At 46.7% G+C, this 21,401-nt stretch overlaps 3 protein-coding genes across 10 annotated transcripts; all 3 read left to right on the top strand.

Moving 5' to 3' along the window:
* Positions 1-419: 419 nt before the first annotated feature.
* Positions 420-7,738, top strand: si:dkey-154p10.3 (uncharacterized). 8 transcript variants are annotated; one of them, XM_076877181.1, is made up of 9 exons: positions 421-920; positions 2,396-2,566; positions 2,965-3,408; positions 3,623-4,160; positions 4,230-4,290; positions 5,185-5,328; positions 5,402-5,538; positions 7,094-7,217; positions 7,481-7,738. In XM_076877181.1, the coding sequence occupies exons 3-9, from the start codon at positions 3,016-3,018 to the stop codon at positions 7,656-7,658; spliced, it is 1,575 nt and encodes a 524-aa protein (XP_076733296.1). In that variant the 5' UTR covers positions 421-920; positions 2,396-2,566; positions 2,965-3,015; the 3' UTR covers positions 7,659-7,738. The 8 variants fall into 8 exon arrangements, with proteins under 8 accessions (XP_076733297.1, XP_076733296.1, XP_076733295.1 ...); XM_076877180.1 differs by having other exon boundaries at positions 422-920; positions 2,968-3,408; XM_076877182.1 differs by lacking the exon at positions 2,396-2,566 and having other exon boundaries at positions 420-920; positions 2,968-3,408.
* A 3,527-nt stretch (positions 7,739-11,265) lies between these two features.
* Positions 11,266-14,378, top strand: opn4.1 (opsin 4.1). Its single transcript, XM_004572439.3, has one exon. It carries the CDS (start codon positions 11,372-11,374, stop codon positions 12,773-12,775), a length of 1,404 nt encoding a protein of 467 aa, XP_004572496.3. The 5' UTR covers positions 11,266-11,371; the 3' UTR covers positions 12,776-14,378.
* Positions 14,379-14,835: 457 nt separating this feature from the next.
* On the top strand, positions 14,836-20,801 carry LOC101480661 (protein disulfide-isomerase tmx3a). Its single transcript, XM_004572440.6, has 16 exons — positions 14,836-14,992; positions 15,499-15,547; positions 15,633-15,675; positions 16,336-16,459; positions 16,562-16,607; positions 16,806-16,886; positions 16,985-17,084; positions 17,192-17,269; positions 17,751-17,817; positions 19,069-19,167; positions 19,411-19,468; positions 19,835-19,888; positions 19,992-20,048; positions 20,121-20,250; positions 20,326-20,394; positions 20,467-20,801. The coding sequence occupies exons 1-16, from the start codon at positions 14,959-14,961 to the stop codon at positions 20,644-20,646; spliced, it is 1,269 nt and encodes a 422-aa protein (XP_004572497.1). The 5' UTR covers positions 14,836-14,958; the 3' UTR covers positions 20,647-20,801.
* Positions 20,802-21,401: the final 600 nt, after the last annotated feature.

The raw sequence follows: 21,401 nt of genomic DNA, 5'->3' as shown, positions 1-21,401 counted from the left end.
ATGGTGAAGCCTGAGAGGTTACCCAGAATGCAGTTGGTGACATTTCCTCAGGTTTCTGCTGCTCTGTGTCACAGACACGAAGCTGCTGCAGGTTATACTCACAGATCCGCCTGGGTGTGAAACTGATCTGGGTGCAGTTTGACTTGTACAACTTTCTACCTGAGCAATCAAAGACGACATTCACAGGTGGCCGCATGGCTGAAAGCGGCCGGCCTGGGTTTGAATCCAACCCGCGGCCCTTTGCCGCATCTCGTCCCTCTGCTTTCCTGTCACTCTTCACTGTAGCCTTCAAAATAAAGCCGCCCAAACAAATATTTAAAAACAACAAAGTCACAAAGCTAAAGCTAAACACACTGAAGAAATGATGACATTCGGCCCTGGTCTGTGCACCTGGAGGGGGGCACACTTCTTCCCAGAATGAGTGTAAGTGTTGGGGGGGGGGGTCAGATTTGTTGGGCTTTGTATGAATCATCCTGCCACGCTGAACCAAAACTACACACATTTAAATCGTTTCCTGTTTCAAACATCACTCTCACTGCCTGCCGACCACTGTATCCATGACAACAAACATTCCCTAATATCAGAGACAACCCACGACTGTCTCGCTCTGACCTAAACGCCCCCCTCCCCCCCTCGCTCCGGGCCGACACGGTGCCTCACGTCTGCAGTGAGAAGTGTTGTACCAGCTGGAGTGGTAGTAGTACTGAGGTATCTGTGGTCACACACACTGAACATGTTGTTCTTCTCTGCTTATCTCTACTTCCTGTTTAAGGTGACAAACACAGACTGGCAGCAGTTTCCGTGACTTGTGAGCACATTACCTTAAAGGGCTCCCGCACACCTTCAGCCTGTGAAAGCACAAAACCGGGACACAGTTCACGTCATGTCACCTGTGCACAACACGTGCTTCATACTGACAGGTAACAACCCCCAGTACAGAGAGATGACCCCAACATCCACACCACCCCCTCCGCAATCAGTGAGGCGGAAGAACTCCCTCTAAAACAGAACCAGGATTAGGGAGGGACTGAGCCTGATTCACTGGGAATCCCCGGCAGCCTACGTCTATTGCAGCATAACTAAGGGAGGATTCAGGGTCACCTGGTCCAGCCCTAACTATATGCTTTATCAAAAAGGAAAGTTTGAAGCCTAATCTTAAAAGTAGAGATAGTGTCTGTCTCCTGAATCCAAACTGGAAGCTGGTTCCACAGAAGAGGGGCCTGAAAACTGAAGGCTCTGCCTCCCATTCTACTTTTAAATACTCTAGGAACAACAAGTAGGCCTGCAGAGCGAGAGCGAAGCGCTCTAATAGGGTGATATGGTACTACAAGGTCATTAAGATAAGATGGGGCCTGATTATTTAAGACCTTGTATGTGAGGAGCAGGATTTTGAATTCTGGATTTAACAGGAAGCCAATACAGGAGAAATCTGCTCTCTCTTTCTAGTCCCTGTCAGGACTCTTGCTGCAGCATTTTGGATTAGCTGAAGGCTTTTCAGGGAGTTTTTAGGACTTCCTGATAATAATGAATTACAGTCGTCCAGCCTGGAAGTAATAAATGCATGAACTAGTTTTTCAGCGTCACTCTGAGACAGGATATTTCTAATTTTAGAGATGTTGCACAAATGGAAGAAAGCAGGCTTACATATTTGTTTAATATGTGCTTTGAAGGACATGTCCTGGTCAAAATGACTCCAAGGTTCCTCACAGTGTTACTGGAGGCCAAGGTAATGCCATCCAGAGGAAGAATCTGCTTAGATACCATATTTCTAAGGTTTTCAGGGCCGAGTACAATAACCTCAGTTTGATCTGAATTAAGAAGCAGAAAGTTAGCGGCCATCCAGGTCTTTATGTCTTTAAGACATTCCTGCAGTTTATGGATAAACCTTCTTGATTATGTAACAGAGAGAAGCGCTCTGAGGACCACCAACGTGGGCAAACACGTGTGTCTGTGAGTGTGCGGTCACAGCTTGTCATGCAACACTGCACAGTGTGAACTTGCTGTCACGCTATGCGGCTGATTCCTGTTTCACTGACGTCTGTCAAACACTTCCTGTTAGACAGGAAAAAACAGCCAGGTCACGTGACCTGATTTTCTCCTCATTTCTCTTCTGCTGTTAACACATATGGTTACCATAGAGACATGTGACCCCCCCAGCATCATCTGACATAAAAACAAATAAATGTTATAAAGATAAGATAAGATAACCTTTATTAGTCCCACACGTGGGAAATTTGTTTTGTCACAGCAGGAGTGGACAGTGCAAAAGTTATGCTGGACTTAAAAGCCAGATTTAAACTAAAACAAACAAAACATTTGGAGCTTTTATTGTGAAAGAGTGAACTGAAGTTAATCTCATGTAATCTGATAATCTGAACAGTGTGACGTCCGACAGACTTTGTGTAATCCTGAAAACAGGGAGCCGGTGTGGTTCGTGCTCTCGCCTGAGCTCTGTGCTGTCGGTTTTAAAGCCTCCTCTGGGGGCAGCAGAGCGGCCGGCGGGCTCCGAGGAGCCGAATAAGCCGTAGAAGAAGAAATAGGAGCGGATGTAAACAAAGAGGAGCAGGTGAGTTTTAGTGAGACGCTCCGCAGTCTCACCTGGGAGCTCATTTATTGATCTATTAGTGACGTATCGATTCGTTCCTGCTCTGAAACACCGTTAGCCTGCTAGCCTTCTCCGCGTCTTTGCATTTCCCGCGCGAGCCTAGCTAAAGCGGACGGCGAACGCGCTGCCCTAGATCAGCCAATCATTCCGCTTAACGTACGTTTCGTCATCAAGCAGAGGGGTTGGTACTCTAAGTACTCAGAGTAGTCAGAGTACTGGGACTGTGGAATAAAGTAGCATAACGAAGACTGCTGCTGATATCTGGACGGATGTTCGGTTCTGCTGCGCTCTGATTGGTCAGTGTTTGAATTCAGGCGGTTTTTTTTAGATAAATCCTATTTACACTGACTGTGTCCCAGCAGGGCCAAAGGACGGACCTCACACCGTGATGTCATGGTGATGTCATAGCGATGTCGTGGGTGAAGCAGCGGTACCGTGACATCAGCCCTGTGACCCTGCAGTTGGGGGGCGGAGCTGTGAGCTCCAGCCTGTACTGTGCTGAGGTGGAGGGCGTGGGGGCGGGGCTAGTGGAGTCCTTCCTGGTGGAGCTTTATCGCTGTAAGCTCTGTCAGTTCACCTGTGGCATCAAAGCCTCCATTAACAGCCACCTGCTGCTCACGCACCGCCCCAACGCCTATCTGGACGGGGCAGAGGCGGGGCTCCAGCAGGGAGCGTCACCCTATCAGCTAAAGGAGAGTGACGAAGATGAGGACTTCCTGCTCTACAACATGCTGGACAACCTGAGCCCGGCTACCTGTGACATCAGCAGTGAGGGCGGGCTGCAGGTGGCCCACACCTGTGAGGTGATAACCTCACACACACACAGAGAACAGAATGATTTTGAGCTTTTATTTTAAAAGGTGAAACAATATGAAGTTCATAGTCAGACGGTTATTTATGATTTAGCTTTTCAAATTAAGTTGAAATGTATTTATTTTTTGATTTATTTATCTTATTTTATTCTGAAGGTGTCCTTACACCTGGTAGCCACACCTTAATCTTGTGGTTTGTATGCAGGTCACCACACTCTTTGAGGAAGAGGAGCAGGAGGAGGACTCCTCCATCTTCACTCTGAAGGGGAGCACTTTATCCTCTCTGGCCGACACCCCTGCCTCCCAGGAGGAGTTGGCGCAGTCCGCCCACCTGATGACCCTTGGGCTGTGTCGGATCTCTGCAGTCAGAGCTCCTCCTCTTCCTTCTTCCTCACCGTCCACACAGCTCACGCAACCACATGACAGCAGTGCCAACAACAAAGCGAAGGCTCCGCCCCCCAGCCTGCTGTGTCTGCTCTGCCCATTAAAACTGCCGTCGCGGCGGCTGCTTGATATCCATGTCAGGTCACACCGTGCCAGCGGCGGTTTCGGCTGCGTGCGCTGCAACTGGATGGCCGACAGTTGGGAGGAGGTGGAGCATCACTGGAGGAGCCGCTGTAGCCAGAGGAGGAAAAGGAGGAGGGAGCGGGAAGAGAAGAAGAAGAAAACCGCGGTTGCGGTCTGTCACAGGAAGTTCGAAAACAGCACGCTGAGAAGCGCTCCTGAAAAACCACGGAAACACAGTGAGTGCCCAGCTCTGTACCATCGATCAGTAATCAATAAGAACACTAACACTGATCAGTTTTCTGCAGATGGATGGAGGAGCCAGCTGATTGGACGTGCAAAGCGTAAGGAGGCGGAGCTTCTTGACAGGTAATAATAACAATAGTAATAATAATAATAATAATAATACATTTTATTTAAAAGGGACACTGTACAGCAAATAAAAGAGGCATAAAACCAGGAAATAAACGTGATAATAAAAGAAAGTTTAAGAGCATGGAGAGGTTCTCTACAGTAGGCTGTCTTGAACAGGTGGGTTTAGAAGGTGGACTTTAAAAAAAGGGAATGAGGTGATGTTTCTGAGGTCGGGGGGGGGATTCCAAAGTGGAGGGGCAGAGCGACTAAAAGTCCCCCATAGAAACAAGACGAGAGGAAGGAACAGGAAGAGGAGGATCTGAGGCACCAGGATGGGATGGAGATCTGTACCGAACCAGAGAGGTATGGTGGGTGGAGAGAATGAATTGCCTTAAATGTACAGAGGAGTATTTTAAAATTAATGCGAAGTTTAACCGCCGGCCAGTGAAGCTGCTTCAGAATAGTGGTGAGTCCTAGTAATAATGCGGGCAGCAGCGTTCTGGACACGCTGAAGCTTGTTGATGGATTTTTGTGTAAGAGCGAGTTACAGTAGTCGATCCGACAGGTAACTGTGGACGAGGGTAGCAGGCGCATGTGGAGTGAAGAAGGGGCGGAGTTGGAAATATGCTGAGCGAGTGAGAGTTAAAGGATAGTGCACTGTCAAGAATGACAGCCAAACTTTTCACAGAGGGAGAGGTAGAAACTGATGAGTTCTTGATAGTAACAGAAAAACAGTTAGCTCTGGATAGCCATCATCTGGAGCCGACCGGGAGAAGCTCCGAGTTTTTGCTGTTGACTTTAAGAAAGTGGGAGGAAAACCATGAACTAAGAGAATCTGAAATGATTAAAAACCAGTTTGAATGTCTGTCAGCCAATCGGAACACAGCCTGTGTGCGTGTTTGTTTTCAGGCAGGCCAGCAGAGCTAGGGCCGCATCACGGCCGGTCACCATGGAGACCACGAGGAAAACCACAAGGAGGACGAACGGAGACGGCGAGCAGCTGACAGCAGAGAGCGGGAAGCAGACGGGCTTCAGCTGCTCGCTGTGCCACAGGTAACCACGTTACCCATAATCCCTCACTGCACAGAGTCACGTGACCTGGTGATGTCATGGCATTTCTTCTCAGCAGGAAGTTCTCCTCTAAACTGACTCTGAGGCGTCACCTGGGCGTTCATGGGGGAGAGAAACCGTTCACCTGTCCTCACTGCTCCTACAGCAGCCGGCTGAAGGCCTCACTGCTGCAACACCTGAGGACTCACACCGGTAACACACACACACACACACCTGAAGACTCACACCGGTAACACACACACACACACACCTGAAGACTCACATGGGTAACACACACACACACACACCTGAAGACTCACACGGGTAACACACACACACACACACCTGAAGACTCACACCGGTAACACACACACACACACACACACACCTGAAGACTCACATGGGTAACACACACACACACCTGAGGACTCACACCGGTAACACACACACACACAAACACACCTGAAGACTCACACGGGTAACACACACACACACACACACACACACACCTGAGCACTCACACAGGGAACACACACACACCTGAGGACTCACACCGGTAACACACACACACACCTGAAGACTCACACGGGTAACACACACACACACACACACACCTGAAGACTCACACCGGTAACACACACACACACACACACCTGAAGACTCACACGGGTAACACACACACACACACACCTGAGGACTCACACAGGTAACACACACACACACACCTGAGGACTCACACCGGTAACACACACACACACACACCTGAGGACTCACACGGGTAACACACACACACACACACACACACACACCTGAGGACTCACACAGGTAACACACACACACACACACACACCTGAAGACTCACACAGGTAACACACACACACACACACCTGAAGACTCACACGGGTAACACACACACACACACACACACACCTGAGGACTCACACAGGTAACACACACACACACACACACACACCTGAAGACTCACACAGGGAACACACACACACACACCTGAAGACTCACACCGGTAACACACACACACACACACACACACCTGAAGACTCACACAGGGAACACACACACACACACCTGAAGACTCACACCGGTAACACACACACACACCTGAAGACTCACACGGGTAACACACACACACACACACACCTGAGGACTCACACGGGTAACACACACACACACACCTGAGGACTCACACCGGTAACACACACACACACCTGAAGACTCACACGGGTAACACACACACACACACACACACACACACACACACACACACACCTGAGGACTCACACCGGTAACACACACACACACCTGAAGACTCACACAGGTAACACACACACACACCTGAGGACTCACACGGGTAACACACACACACACACACACACCTGAGGACTCACACCGGTAACACACACACACACCTGAAGACTCACACGGGTAACACACACACACACACACACTAGCACTCACACAGGTAACACACACACACACCTTAGGACTCACACAGGTAACACACACACACACACACTAGCACTCACACAGGTAACACACACACACACCTTAGGACTCACACGGGTAACACACACACACACACACTAGCACTCACACAGGTAACACACACACACACACACACACACACTAGCACTCACACAGGTAACACACACACACACACCTTAGGACTCACACAGGTAACACACAGAAAGCTGAGAGCCCTTGTCATGTGACTGTCAGGTGACGTTGTGCGTCCCGTGTGTGATCTCAGGTGAGAAGCCGTACAGGTGTGCAGAGTGTCCGTATGCGTCCATCGATCGCAGCTCTCTGCTCCGACACTACAGGACTCACAGCCAGGAGAAACCGTACAGGTGTCAGCACTGTGACTACAGCAGGTAACACACCTGACACGCACCTGGTGCACACCTGTGCTCCCACAAACTCTGCTGCTCGAGTATTTCGAATAATAGAAAATTAAATTGAATGTGACTCATAAATCGAAGGGTTTATCTGTGTTTTCACGGATGTTGTTTGCAGTTTGGAAACCAATGAGCAGTTCGTCCTGAAACACCTGTGTCAGGATTCATTATTGATCAGTATTGATGTGTGATCTGATTAATCTGTGGAAAAACTGATAGATTACTAAAGCAATCGGTAGCCCTGTTTTTGTTTTTCTCAACAGCATCCAGAAGAAGAGTTTGGATCTCCATGCTCGCCGCCATCACACTGGTGAGGCGTTCCCATGTCAACAGTGCGACTACTCGAGCCCGGACCGCCAGCTGCTGCTGAGACATGTCCGCAGACACCACGCCCCCTCCCAGCAAGCTGCGTTCTGAACATGCGCTGGTGTGACGGGGCTCGGCACAAAGTTTTATTTGTGGACTTTTTTAATGAAAATAAAAGCTTAGAAAAAATAGTTTCTGTTCTTATTTATTCACTCTCAGACCTTTACTTTGAAAATATGAAGGCCTTAAACACTTTTTAACTTTGAAAAGGCCTCAATGAGCACATAAGGCTGTGACAGTCAGCTGATTATTAATCAGTGAATACTAGAATACTATTTTCATTGGAAATAACTGACCAACGTGAGTGAAGCAGCTGACGTCTCACCTGCTGCTCACCTGGACTCAGTGCTCAAAATTAGCCAGAACTGAACAGGTTCTGATTAATCAGGAACCAAAAACGTAACTCTGAGCACACGTCAGGGGGACGGACAACGAGCATCAGACTTTGTGCTTCAGTAATGTGTGCAATAAAACATGTTTTAGCAAAATCTTTTTTCAAATACAATTTAAAAACAGATTCCACTCCTCATCTGCATTTCCTGTTAGCTCACACATTAGCTTTGTTTCAAGTTTCACTTCCAGCAGCGAAATTCTGCAGGTCAAAACTGCACATAAGATAAACTAAATCAATTCAATTCAGTTTTATTTATACAGCACCAAATCACAACAACAGTCGCCTCAAGGCGCTTTATATCGTAAGGTAGACCCTACAATAATACATAGAGAGAAAAACCTAACAATCATATGACCCCCATGAGCACTATGAGCAACAGTGGGAAGGAAAAACTCCCTTTTAACAGGAAGAAACCTCCAGCAGAACCAGGCTCAGGGAGGGGCGGGGCCATCTGCTGTGATTGGTTGGGGAGGGGGAAGGAAGACAGAGATTGAATAAAGAAAATATATTTTTATTAAAAAAGTAGAGTAAATAAATACAGATTACTGAAAATGCTGTGTGGCAGAGGTAATGGTATATACATGTACAGTAACTGTAAATGAACAGTCCCATATTTCAGCAGCTTGTAGCTAACTCTCGGATTAGCTAACACATATAGCATTTCTGTGAGTCTTCTGGTCCTTAAAAAAACTGCGAAGTATCCAGGTGGTCAGATGTAAGGGGCTCTGTGATTGGTTACAGAGAATTTGCACTGTCGCTTTTTTTCACCCGGGTTATATTTATTTATTCATTTATTTATTTTGTCAGGAAAAAAGAGAAGCTTTCTAAACATCCGGCTTTAAGTCTACATTTTAGAGACATAAATGAGGAGCTTTTCACAAATGTGTTTCTATCTATGGTGTCTTCTTGTTTTTCATTCAAACTGTTTCACTGACTTCTCTTATTAAAAAATGTTTTTAAAAAAATTTGTAATCATTTTTTTTATTTTTTTTGTATTATTTTTGGTCCCACGGTAATAGATGTTCCAGCCATGTATTCCAGCCTTAAACCTAACCTTATCCATAACCCTAACCAGCAGTTAAATGGCGTAAAATAATGTTTTCCAAAGCGATTTTAGGATAATGACCGAACATGTGTAGATTGAGTCCAGAGGGTTCTCATGTGTTCTCCTTTTTCCGATGTTGTCATTTAGGAACGTGTTGGGTAACTGAGAGCGTAAAATGTTGACGATTTGTCACCGAGTGTAAAATATTACGCTTAGGGAGTGAGAACGTGTTGGGTTTCTCAAATCTAAGGGGCGCCAACCAAAATTCCTCTTTAAGAAAGAAATGTTTAATAATCACATTCTGTTTCATAAGAACTGTGCTGCCTCGGCCAAATCTAAATACTATTGTGGTTTATTCTATTCTCGTGCATGTAACCCAAAGTTCCTTTGTTTAACAATATTCCTGCATCTCCACACTCTTTTCCTTCTCTAACCTAACCCTCTCTTGTATCCTTTGCAGCTCTGTATCCACCTGCAGCTTGAGATCTGTAGTCTTTGTTTACCATTTACTAATGTTCACGTTTCACTCTCCCCTCAGTATCAGATGTATCAGTAATGATTCAAGAGTCTAAATCATCTCCCCAGGGACCCTCTTCCCACTGTCCTAGTCTAAGCTTTTCTTGGTGGTGGACTTCCAGAGACGCAGACCCACCACACTGACACCGGTGAACATCCAGGGAGTGGACATTGAGATAGTGGACTCTTATAGGTACCTGGGTGTTCACCTGAATAATAAACTGGACTGGAGCCACAACACTGATGCTCTTTACAGGAAGGGTCAGAGCAGACTCTACCTGCTGAGGCGGCTGAGGTCATTTGGAGTCCAGGGAGCGCTTTTAAAGACCTTCTATGACTCTGTGGTGGCATCTGTCATTTTTTACAGTGTGGTGTGTTGGAGCAGCAGTTTATCAGCAGCTGAGAGGAAGAGGCTGGATAAACTCATCAGGAAGGCCAGCTCTGTTCTGGGATGCACCCTGGACCCAGTGCGGGTGGTGGGAGACAGAAGGACTCTGGCCAAAATAACATCTCTGATGGACAGAGTCTCCCAGTCCATGCATGTAGATGTTGCTGCAGAGCTGCTTCAGTGACAGACTGCTGCATCCTCGATGCATGAAGGAGCGTTTCCGCTTGTGTGAAATTAAAGGATTTTTCTATTCTTACCTCACTGGTCCCTCTTATTACCACCATTATTGACTCTTTTCTCGGTACTGGGACTGCTCCTCCATTATTGAAAGTTCACTTCCTGTGTCTGCCGGTTTTCCTCAGATGACACTCAGCTGTATATTTCCTCCAAACCCAGTTTCAGCCTTCCACCCATCCCCCTCTGTGACTGCCTCATGGAGGTTAAATCATGGCTCTCCTCCTATTTTCTCAAACTCTGTAGTAATAAAACTAAAGTTTGTCAGCACAGCTTCCACTCTAACCATATCCCACAGGTTTTCCATTGATAGTGGCAGCTCCTCCAACCTGCCCTCTCCTCAGGTGTCGTTCCACTTTCTGCTTCAGAATAATGCTGTCATACGTATCCCTAACCTGGGCAATCCCTGCTTGTGTGAGTCACTCCACGTTGCCGTTCCCTCTCATTCTCGTGGGTCTTCATCTGCCGTTCACCCGATTGTTCCCTCTGCCCGTCTCACCACTATGGGGAAGAGTCCCATCTGTTTAAACTGGCTCACCCTCTCTGACATTGACTCCAGTATTGTTGTCCAATGCTGGTTTTTACTACTTGTCTTTTATGCTTGGTATGGTTGGGTTTAGTAGGGCGCCAACAAATAAAATGTATTGAGATACTGAGATTATGACGTCTCGCTGTGACACTGCACAGATCTCTCCTCTTCATGGTTGTGTCTTTGAGCCATTTCAGTGGAAGAACAAACTGACCTCTGAGCTCTGAACGCTGAAAAACAAAACCATCCGTTTTCCCCTCTGTCCTTGACTAATGGCATGACTTAATGATTTGGCTCATTTCTAGGACTTGGACAGGAAACACTGTGACCTATAAACGAACATCTGACTGTGTTTTCACTAAAAGCTCATTAACCTCAGAAACGGCCCACATTAACCTGCAGCAATCAGGTCATATCTGATCCAGATGTTTACTTCTTCTCCGAGTGCAGAGAGTTAATGGATCGGTCAACTCGATAATGCGCCGCCATCCATCGATCAGGCCAACATAAAGAGCCGCAGCCTGACCGAGCCGGCACGCAGAGCCAACTAAGAGAGCTCGAGCCCACATCCAACCGATCCGGTTAGCGTTCAGCATCATCCGACGGAAATCCTGTTAACGCCACACGGACGTCCTGCCGGCATCCGGCTGCCATCGCAATGAGTCACATCCACTCGAGCAGGAAGTCAGCTCTGTGCCCTCTGGGTGGAAACTGCACTGAGCACCATCACCAGGTTAGGATGTCTAAACTGCTCCACCTGCCTGACCACGCCCCTACACAGAGTGCTCACGCCCAGTCTCACCTGTTTCCTACCGTGGATGTCCCGGACCACGCCCACTACATCATTGGCTCAGTCATCCTGTTGGTAGGGGTAACAGGCATGCTGGGAAACGCTCTGGTCATCTACGTGTTCTGTCGCAGTCGGACGCTGAGGTCGCCCAGCAACCTGCTAGTGGTTAACTTGGCGGCCGCCGACTTCCTGATGTCCTTGACACAGTCTCCAGTCTTCTTTGTGGCCAGCCTGCATCGCCGCTGGGTGTTTGGGGAGCTGGCCTGCGAGCTGTACGCCTTCTGCGGTGCTCTCTTTGGCATCACCTCCATGATAACGCTGACGGCAATTGCGGTGGACCGTTGCCTGGCTATCACGCGTCCTCTGGCGATGCTGGGTGGGGTGAGTCATCAGAGAGTGTTGGTGGTGGTGGCAGTTGTGTGGCTGTACTCTCTGGGCTGGAGTCTGCCGCCGTTCTTCGGGTGGAGCGCCTACGTCCCTGAAGGCCTGCAGACATCCTGCAGCTGGGACTACATGAGCTTTACAGCTGCTGTACGCACTTACACCCTCCTGCTGTTCTCCTTCGTCTTCTTCATCCCGCTCGCTGTCATTGCTGCGTGCTACTTTGCCATTTTCCGGGCAGTGCAGCAGGCGGGGCGGGAAATAGAGCAGCTGAACTGTGGCGAGGTCAACAAGGCATATGAGCGTCTGCGCAGCGAGTGGCGAATGGCTAAGGTGGCTCTGGGAGTAATCCTGCTCTTCATCGTTTCCTGGTCGCCATACTCTGTGGTTGCTCTCACCGCCACCGCTGGCTACGCACACCTGCTGACTCCATACATGAACTCGGTGCCAGCTGTCATCGCCAAGGCCTCTGCCATCCACAACCCCATTATCTATGCCATCACACACCCAAAGTACCGCGCTGCCATTGGTCACTATGTCCCTTTTCTTCGCAGCGTGCTACGGCTGCAGGAGAAGGACCTGCGCTCCTCTTTCAGCTCAAGCGCCACTTCGTCTCGCTGTACCACTTTTACCAGCTCGCCAAAAGGTCGACTTAATGCCGGCGTCAGGACCAATGGCCACCAGGCTCAGAACCGCCTATCCTCAGTGTCTGACAGCAAGTCGTGCTGGATGGAGAGCGATGCTGACGGCTCGAGCAGAAGATCAGAGAGGCAGGCGTTCTCAGAGGTCACCGCTAACCCCTTGGACTCCGTCACACCGAGGCAGCACGTGGGCCACACCGACGCCAGTTCATGTGACGGTGCCGTGCTCGAGGCCAAACTTCCTCTGTGATGCTGCTCTCGTGGTTCTGCTCTTACTGGTCAAAGGTTTTGATCAGATGGAGAGACGAAATGAGATCAGGGAGTGATGCAGGCCTTTGATGGTGATGACATCACTGTGTTACTCACGGTTACGCAGCTGATTGGAAACTTGAGCTTCATGTGAATATTGATTGATTTTCCTGTGATCGATTCGGTTTTCTGATTAATTTGTCAGTAAAGTTCAGTTCAAGCTAAATTTCTTCAGGTTTTTTTTTTTACCACAGAAACATGATGATGTGTGAGGCGTGATTGAAATTTGAAATCTGCAGCAGTGTTTGAGCATCAACATCTCCAAAACTTCTAAAGATCAAACCCTGAAATGTTAAAAAAGCCGGATTGTTGTTTTTTACCTTCAAATGAACCAGGATGTGTAATGCTCCAAATTATATGCAAAAATAAAAAATGAAAGCCGCCCTGTAAAGTCTCATTATTAAGCACACACTGGTAAAGAATCAACTAGTGACAATTTGTGGATGCTATATAAATTAATTTCACAGTACTGTAAAGCATGTAGAAACTCTTTAACATGGGACATTAAGAACATGCACCACTGGGTGCGATCTTTCGTAAACATAAAGTTTCATTTCATCTATATGCTGATGATTGCCAGCTTTATTTTCCTTTCAGTCGTTCTGATAGCTCCACAATTAGACTCCTGCTTGATTGCCTTAGTGATGTTAAGTCATGGATGGCTCAAAGCTTTTTAAATTTTAATGAACGTAAAATGGAAGCAATTCTGTTTGGGCCGAATCGTTCCTCTGATATCCCTGATGTTGACCTTGCTGCTCTGACCCCTCACCTGAAGAGCTCGATTACCAATCTTGGGTTAAAAATCGACTCTGCACTTACTCTTGATGGCCACGTGAATGCGGTGGTGAAATCATCATTCTATCATCTCAGGCGTCTGTCGAAGGTTAAACCTTTTCTTTCAAGGCGTGACTTGGAGACTGGTATCCACGCTTTTATAACCTCACGCTTGGATTATTGCAACTCCCTTTTAATAGGGGTTGGACTGGGCACTCTGACACGCCTGCAACTAGTCCAGAATGCTGCGGCACGGTTTTTATCTGGTAGAAGGACATTTGAGCACATTACTCCGGTTCTGGCCTCCCTGCACTGGCTTCCAATTGAATTTAGGATTCATTTTAAAGTTCTTTTATTGGTTTTTAAATCTTTAAATGGTCTGGCACCTGCGTATCTGTCTGATTTGCTGAAGCCCTATGTCCCCACTCGTTCGCTCCGGTCAGCTGAGCAGCTGTTGCTCTCAGTCCCCAAATCAGAGTTGAAACTGAGAGGAGACCGAGCGTTCTCTATTATGGGTCCTGAGCTAATCTTCCTCTTCACATTAGGCGATCGACATCAGTGATGGTGTTTAAATCCAGATTGAAAACGCATTTTTATTCACTGGCTTTTGATTCAGTGGTTGACTGACTTGTATTTTATTGTTTTCACTATGTTTATTATTTTATCGTATTTATTATTCTTATGGTATCTATTATGTTTCTGTTGTTCAGCACTTTGGTCGGCCTTGTGTATTTTTAAAGTGCTATATAAATAAACGATGATGGTGATGATGTTATTTTCATTTGACGTTCATGCTGCACCACAAAAACAAAAATATCAGCAGATGGTTGCATTCAAATCACTGTAGTCCAATCATCTTCTTGCCCACCTTCTTTGAGCCAATTAGCCTCCACTCTGTGTGGTTTAAATCTGTGTGACTGTCATTAGTGCAGCCCACCTGCTCCCCACCTCACAGACGCCTCAGAGCTCTGTTTGAGCCTAGATCTATCTATCTATCTATCTATCTATCTATCTATCTATCTATCTAGATAGATAGATAGATAGATCAGTAGAGCAGAAAACATTAAACCGCTTGTCCATTTTCTCCTCCTTTCTTCTTCATCACTTCCTTTTCTCCAAATCTCTTTCCTCTTCTGTCCTTCTTTCCTGTCTCCCTCTGGTGCAGTGGTGCCCCCTGCTGGTCTCCCCTGGCCTCCTGCAGCTTTAATGTCAGCTGTGCATTTGTTGTTGATGTGAAGCAGCTGTGAATAAAGTTTGAGTGGATTGAATGCAGCCTGCTAATCTGTAAGATTAGCAGTGTGTTCTGTGTTAGCAGATTAGTTCTGTGCTGTTAATCCAGTTTCAGCCATTATGGCGGACAGGAGGACCACAGTCCTGCTCTCAGGTACGTCCAAACTTTCTTCCTCTTTATCGTAGCTTCAGAGTGTGAGGAAAGGGCAGCTCGAGACTCGAGAACCTACAGATGGATTACAGTCAGATTACTGAGCTGTTAATCTGAAAACAGTCTGAATCTGTTTCTGGTTTCAGCTGAAATCAATTCAATTTTATTGATCTATATAGCTCCAAATCATAACAGCAGTCGCCTCAAGGTGCTTTATATTGTAAGGTAGACCCTACAATAACACATACAGTCCATTTTTAAGAATCAGCTTCCCCCTGAGCCGGCCCCAAATCATCTGATCACAGATTGATGTTTGTGAGATTAAACTTTAATCTGAAAGTTTTAATTGGAGGTATTGATACTCCACGTCTGATGGAGTCATGTGACTCAATGTATCAGGTGAACGAAGGCCTGAAGTATCAGAGCATGATCAGTGGGATCGGGGTCAAATGGCCTGGAGACTAAGTTAATGGACCTTTGTTTGTGTGTGTGTGTGTGTGTGTGGTCAGTGCTGCTGTTTGCGTCTGCGGCGGCGTTCGTGGAGGAGCTCGATGATTCGTGAGTTCAAACTGAATGTTGAATTTAACTGACTTTAGGTTGATGATCAGTAATCACTAATCAGGCTGATTGATCGTCTTTTCAGCTTCATGGAGACAAAAGGAGACGATGAAATCTGGCTCATCAAGGTACAGATGAGTTTACTCTGTGTAATGTGTGTACTTATTTTTATTTGTACTTATTAATAATAATACTAAACACTACGTGTCTGCAGCAGCAACACAGAATGCAGCAGCGTTAAAACACAACCGAACAAGAAGAACCAAGAACACGAAAAGCACTGCATGGTCTCGGCGGGGTGGGGGGTGATCAATGATCACTGATTAAGAGGTTGTACAGATTGGTAATTGTTTGCCCAGGGTAAAAAAAAAATATGATTAGGATCAAGAACAAAGACTTAATCCAAGTTCAGTTCAAAGACAGTAGAAATCTGAGGCCACCTGAGCATACCTGCAGATTAAGTAACTGAGGGGAAACAGATGCAAGCTGAACAAGTCTGAGGATGGAGCCGAGCGGTACTCCACGTGATAAAGAACACGTCCGCACTGACTCTGTTTGATAAAAGCACAAAAAACACAGGTGACGTTCCACCTGCATCACAGTCGGGTCCAATCAGAGCAGAGCGATTTTGCTTTGAAAGCAGAGAGAAATCTGATATTGGACGTTAGTAACATCCTCTGAGACTGTATTGCGGTTCATTTCAGAGTACTTGTCATGCAATTGTGTATCTTCTGAGTACTTCTTGAGTGTTTCTGAGTGTCGTCTGCCCCTGTCGTGTCTCGCTGCAGTTTTACGCCCCCTGGTGTACGTTCTGTAAACAACTGGATCCGGTTTGGCATCAGATTGGATCAGAATATAGGAGTCTCGGCTCTCCGGTCCACGTCGGCAAATCAGATGCAACTGCCAACACCGGTCAGTCACTGTAAAAATTAAAGCACTGATTTACCAGCAAATTGTTGTCTGTGACTGTCAAAATAAAAGCCCAGAGGTCAGATGTGTTCTCTCTGTCTGAAGGTTTGGCCAAAGAGTTTCGCGTCAGAACGTATCCAGCCATCCTTATGTAAGTCCTCACTGTGACGTCACACACACATCAGATCCACTGACTGAAACCGCAGCTCCAAACACCACAAGGTGTTTCATTTTACACCATCAGATGCACCTCAGTCAGGTGGCAGAGATACACCATGGTCAGGTGTGACAGGTGTGACAGTGATGCAGGCATGCTGCAGATCTTTAACCAGCTGTTTCCTGTTTCCAGGTTAAAGAAGAATATAAAATATAATTATTCAGGCGTGAGAACCAAAGATGGAATAATGGACTTTGCTAATCGGATTGCTGGGTGAGTTTAGACAGCCGACACAAAATAAGGGAAAATGATGTTTAACATGACGGTGATGTCACAATGATATCACATTGGGAATCTGTCTTATTGCTCAGGCCGCTGGTTCGATCACTTAGTAGTGTGCAGCTCTTCCAGCACGCCATGAGCCGCCATGATGTCATGTTTGTTTATGTAGGAGCCACGTCACCGCTAAAGGTACACACACACACACACACACACACACACACACACACACACACACACACACACACACACACACACACACACACACACACACACAACTGACCTGTGGTGTGTTTCAGGGAAACTACACGTCAGTCGCTGAGCAGCTGATTGTCCACACTTACTTCTTCTCAACCAGCAGAGACGTCCTACCGAAGGTCAGAAAACTCTTTCGTCTGTTGGTCAAACGTGTCCATCACCTGATCGAGCTGACCTTATCCACATGCTGAGACAAAACTTTTTAAAACACTTTAAAAATCCCCCCTATGTCCACAAGGTTTCAAAATGTGGTGGACATCCAGCAGCAGGTGTAATATTTTCCTGGAACGTCAGTGTGTTCCTTTAAAAAGACACGTTTATACTCATCATTCCCACCCTGGAGGAACATGTCTGCGTCCAAGTCTGTAGATAATACGGAGCCCTGCAAGGGACATGGGAGAAAAAAAAATTACAATGAACTTTTGCGAGAGCTCTCAAAACTAACTCTAATAATCTGTGTCCGTAGATAATCTGTGTCCGTAGATAATCTGTGTCCGTAGATAATCTGCGTCTGTAGATAATCTGCGTCCGTAGATAATCTGTGTCTTTATCTGTAGATAATCTGCGTCCGAGTCTGTAGATAATCTGTCTTTATTTCAGGCGGTGTCTCTGTCCACTCTGCCTGCTGTGGTGGTATTTAAAGATGGGACTTACTTCACCTACAGCGGTGAGTTAATTTTGATGAACGGGCCAACAGAACTCTTTCTCGTGGAATATTAAATAACAGCAAAAAAGCTACAGCTCTGCACAAATGTCTTCAGCCACCAAAACTTGTTTTTACAAAAAAAATTGAAAATCGTGTTGTACAGCTACAACACAGTAACTTCACACAATAAAGTCAAAGGAGCTTGCAAAGAAAAGCGTCTGGACTTCTTTAAGTTGCTTGAAGACGTTTCACCTCTCATCCGAGAATTTTCTTCAGTTCTAAGGTCAAATGGTGGAGAGTCCCAGATTTAAACCCAGTGGGAGTTTCCCCCCAAAGAGGGACAAAAGGACCCCCTGATGATCCTCTACCTGATCACATGAGCCGGGGTGTGGGTCACAATCAGCCAGGGTGAGAGGTGAAACGTCTTCAAGCAACTCAAAGAAGTCCAGACGCTTTTCTTTCCAAGCTCCTTAGACTACGATGACCTGGATGACTGAGAACCTTCACAGACATACTTCACACATTAAAACATACATGGTCCTGCACACACTTTAGCTCTGAACTGTAAATATTAACTATAAAAACAATGCAATTTTAAAATGAAGACAGCAAAGGGAAACAAGAATTGTTTAGTCAGTCCTGCCTGCTGAGTTCTGGACCAGATAGATAAAATAACACCAATATTTAATATTGTTGATGAGGGAACCGATATAACCTCCTCAGAGAAGCTATCAGGACCACAAACAAGAAGCTCAGTTTACCAGGACTGAGAACGAAGAAGTCTGAAGATCCATTAAAGTGTTCACTCAGGTTTAACAGAAATACAGCTGAGCATCACCAGCGTAGCAGAGCTGTGTCAGTGCTGAATCTCACTGTGCACCCAGCTGAAGGACACTGACTGATAGTAGGGAGAATCTGTAGGAGGAGTAATGTCAGCAGGAAGAAGTGCAGGTGTGTGACAATGAGATCCATCATGGAAGTCAGGTTAAACTAGGCTAAAAGGATCCAGGCTTGAACTTTGAACTGATCACAGTCATTGGAAGTTGTGGCAGTAAAAGCAGACTGAGGAATCCTTTGAAATAAGATGTCTCACATCTTGTGTGGTTGATGTGGTTAGTAACTCCGTCATGTGCACATGGAGCTTTGTGGTTTGTATCTGCTGTCAGCTCTTCTGAGAAAACGCTTCTGTTACAAATCAGACTGACATGGGGAATTCATGCATTTGCTGTGTGCATTTCACCTGACTTAAACAAGCTGCTTACTGTCTTTCAGAGGAACGTGACGGGGACCTGAAGTTGTGGATTAACAGAGAACGATTCCCAAACTTCTCCCAGATCGACAGCTACACTCTGTATGCCATGGGAGAGACAGGTACCACAGAACACCTGAGTGCACTGTGATGTCATCAGGTACCTTCAGCCAAAGCACTGAACAACTTTGACTTTGGAAACAGACCCATCTGTTCATGGAGTTTCCTGTCAGGGAGACGCTCACCTGAACAATAATGAAACTGGAAGCAGGCGGGTCTGTTTGGGACAAAGCACTGAAATGCCTGGATTTCACTCACTGGTTGCTGATTGGCTCAGGTGCAGTGACTCCGCCTCTGTCCTGCAGGTAAGCTGGTGCTGTTGGCGTTGGTGGAGGAGAAGCACCTGTGTGAAGAAAGTCTCAGGTAACCCCATCTGCTCTCTCTCTGTTCCCTCTGTGCAATATTCTGGTGGTTGTGCAGTTACTGTCCCATCCTTAGTGACCATAGCCCCTCCACCCTTATTTATTTATGATTTTATATTATTGTCCTTGTACACACCCCCTCAATGTTTCTGTAACTCATATACCATGAATATAGTGTACTTATATTACTTATATTGTTTTTTTCCTTTGTATGTTGTTTTCTTTACTTTTGCATCTTTGTGGTCTTGCATTCGAATTGTGCTGTGCAAGCAACTGCACAATGATAATAAAAAGTATCTAAGTACTCATCTTCAGGGTAAAATTTACCTGCAACTGTGCTCTGAAGCACTTCCTGTCACCTGTTCAGGTATAAGAGTCTGTTGGAAAGTGTGGCTGCAGAGCACAGAGAGATCTACAGCAGGTCAGACTTTTATTCTGAAAAGTACAGGAAACAGGGCGCGAACTCCGAGCTCATTCCCTCTCTACCTTTCTCCGCCCACTCTTGTCTGACCCCGCCCCTTCAGGGAGATGTACTTCGGCTTCATGGCCGGCTCTGATTACATCAGCGGCCTGGTGATGGGGTGAGTTTTCACCTCTGACATCAGCTTCACTCCTCTGATTGGACGCCTCTGACTTGTCATTGTTTTCAACAGTGAGATCATTGTGCCCACATTCATCGTGGTGAATCTGTCCAATGATGGCTACTTCCTGCCCCCTGGCACTGTGCAAACGGAACAGAACCTGCTGGACTTCCTGGACGGCGTGCTGAACGGCAGCATGCAGGTGAGTCAGGTGAGGCTCACCTCCAGACAGGAAGCAGCTGCTGGATTCTGAACATCTGTCTGCTCTTTGCCTTAGGGTCACGGAGGAAACGGCGCCCTTCAACGAGTCCGACGCCTCGTTTATGATACCAGAGTCACGCTGGCAGTAAGTCACATCATCATCATCATCATCCTGCTTCCTGTTTAATCAGTCTGACTGTATGTTTCTCGTACACAGCCCGTCTTCAGCCACGCGCCGCTGCTCGGCTGCTTTCTGGTCGCCTTTCCACTTACCATCGGCGCCTGCTTCTGCTACCTGTGCTTTAAGGCCCGCCCCACTGTGGTCGATGAAGATGGCACGCCACTGTTAGCGCCTCCGCTGGGAGGCCACAAAAAAAGCAAGAAGAAGTCAGACTGATGGCAAGGACTACCGAGAGGACCTGAGACCAATCCAGAATCACGGCCTAGCCGAGGACATTTTCCTCTGATCTGTGACAACTCGGCCTGAATCCCACAGTCATCGATGGAAAAAGTTCTGTTAGAACAGCTGCAATAAAACAAAAGCAAAGAAAATGTGTTCTATGAAACTTTGTTTCATTCAGAGTGCAAACACAAACCAGCCTGTGTCCCGCTACAACACAGGTACGCACAGGAAGTACTCGGTGTTACAGGTTGGCGGTAAGATGGTGGGCACGTGTGTGTTTGTCGCCTCACCTTTACTCGCCCCGAATGTTGTTTTCTTTTGTTGAACACATCCCCAGAACCAGAAGTCTGACATGCCGACCGAGAAAAGAAGACAAACCTGGTATAGCCTCTTCCACATGTGAACACGACTACACGGAGGTTGCAGGCAGCAGTAGCATCCAGTCCACAGCTCCTGCCTTGAAGCTTAAGAGCCATGACAAAGATCCGACTCTGCTCTTGTTGAGGCTATACAAAAGTTAACTACTAAGGTAGACCGTTTTGATGAACAGCTGAGAGGAACTCGGTTATCGCTAAGCTTTTTGAAATGAATGCTGCCGCAAAAGTAAAATTCAAGCACAGGAGAAAGAAGTATCCGGACTTATCAAGTAAAATGATTTGATGCTGAGGTCGGTTTTATCAGACTGCAGAACTCGAGAACACCAAACTGAGGTTTGTAGCATAAACCTATTCGCTGGAATGTTCAAGACT

The sequence above is a fragment of the Maylandia zebra genome, linkage group LG18 (genome assembly GCF_041146795.1).
Source record: "Maylandia zebra isolate NMK-2024a linkage group LG18, Mzebra_GT3a, whole genome shotgun sequence".
Lineage (NCBI taxonomy): Eukaryota > Metazoa > Chordata > Actinopteri > Cichliformes > Cichlidae > Maylandia > Maylandia zebra.
This window is presented reverse-complemented; position numbering and strand designations above follow the sequence as displayed.

Coding starts and splice junctions, on each gene's coding strand:
- LOC101480661 (XM_004572440.6), top strand. CDS start 14,959: ATGGCGGACAGGAGGACCACAGTCCTGCTCTCAG. Junction 15,548..15,632: donor GTGGAGGAGCTCGATGATTC/GTGAGTTCAAAC, acceptor TCGTCTTTTCAG/CTTCATGGAGACAAAAGGAG. Junction 20,049..20,120: donor ATCAGCGGCCTGGTGATGGG/GTGAGTTTTCAC, acceptor TGTTTTCAACAG/TGAGATCATTGTGCCCACAT.
- opn4.1 (XM_004572439.3), top strand. CDS start 11,372: ATGAGTCACATCCACTCGAGCAGGAAGTCAGCTCTGTGCCCTCTGGGT.
- si:dkey-154p10.3 (XM_076877182.1), top strand. CDS start 3,016: ATGTCGTGGGTGAAGCAGCGGTACCGTGACATCAGCCCTGTGACCCTG. Junction 5,329..5,401: donor AGCTGCTCGCTGTGCCACAG/GTAACCACGTTA, acceptor ATTTCTTCTCAG/CAGGAAGTTCTCCTCTAAAC. Junction 7,218..7,480: donor CAGCACTGTGACTACAGCAG/GTAACACACCTG, acceptor AGCAATCGGTAG/CCCTGTTTTTGTTTTTCTCA.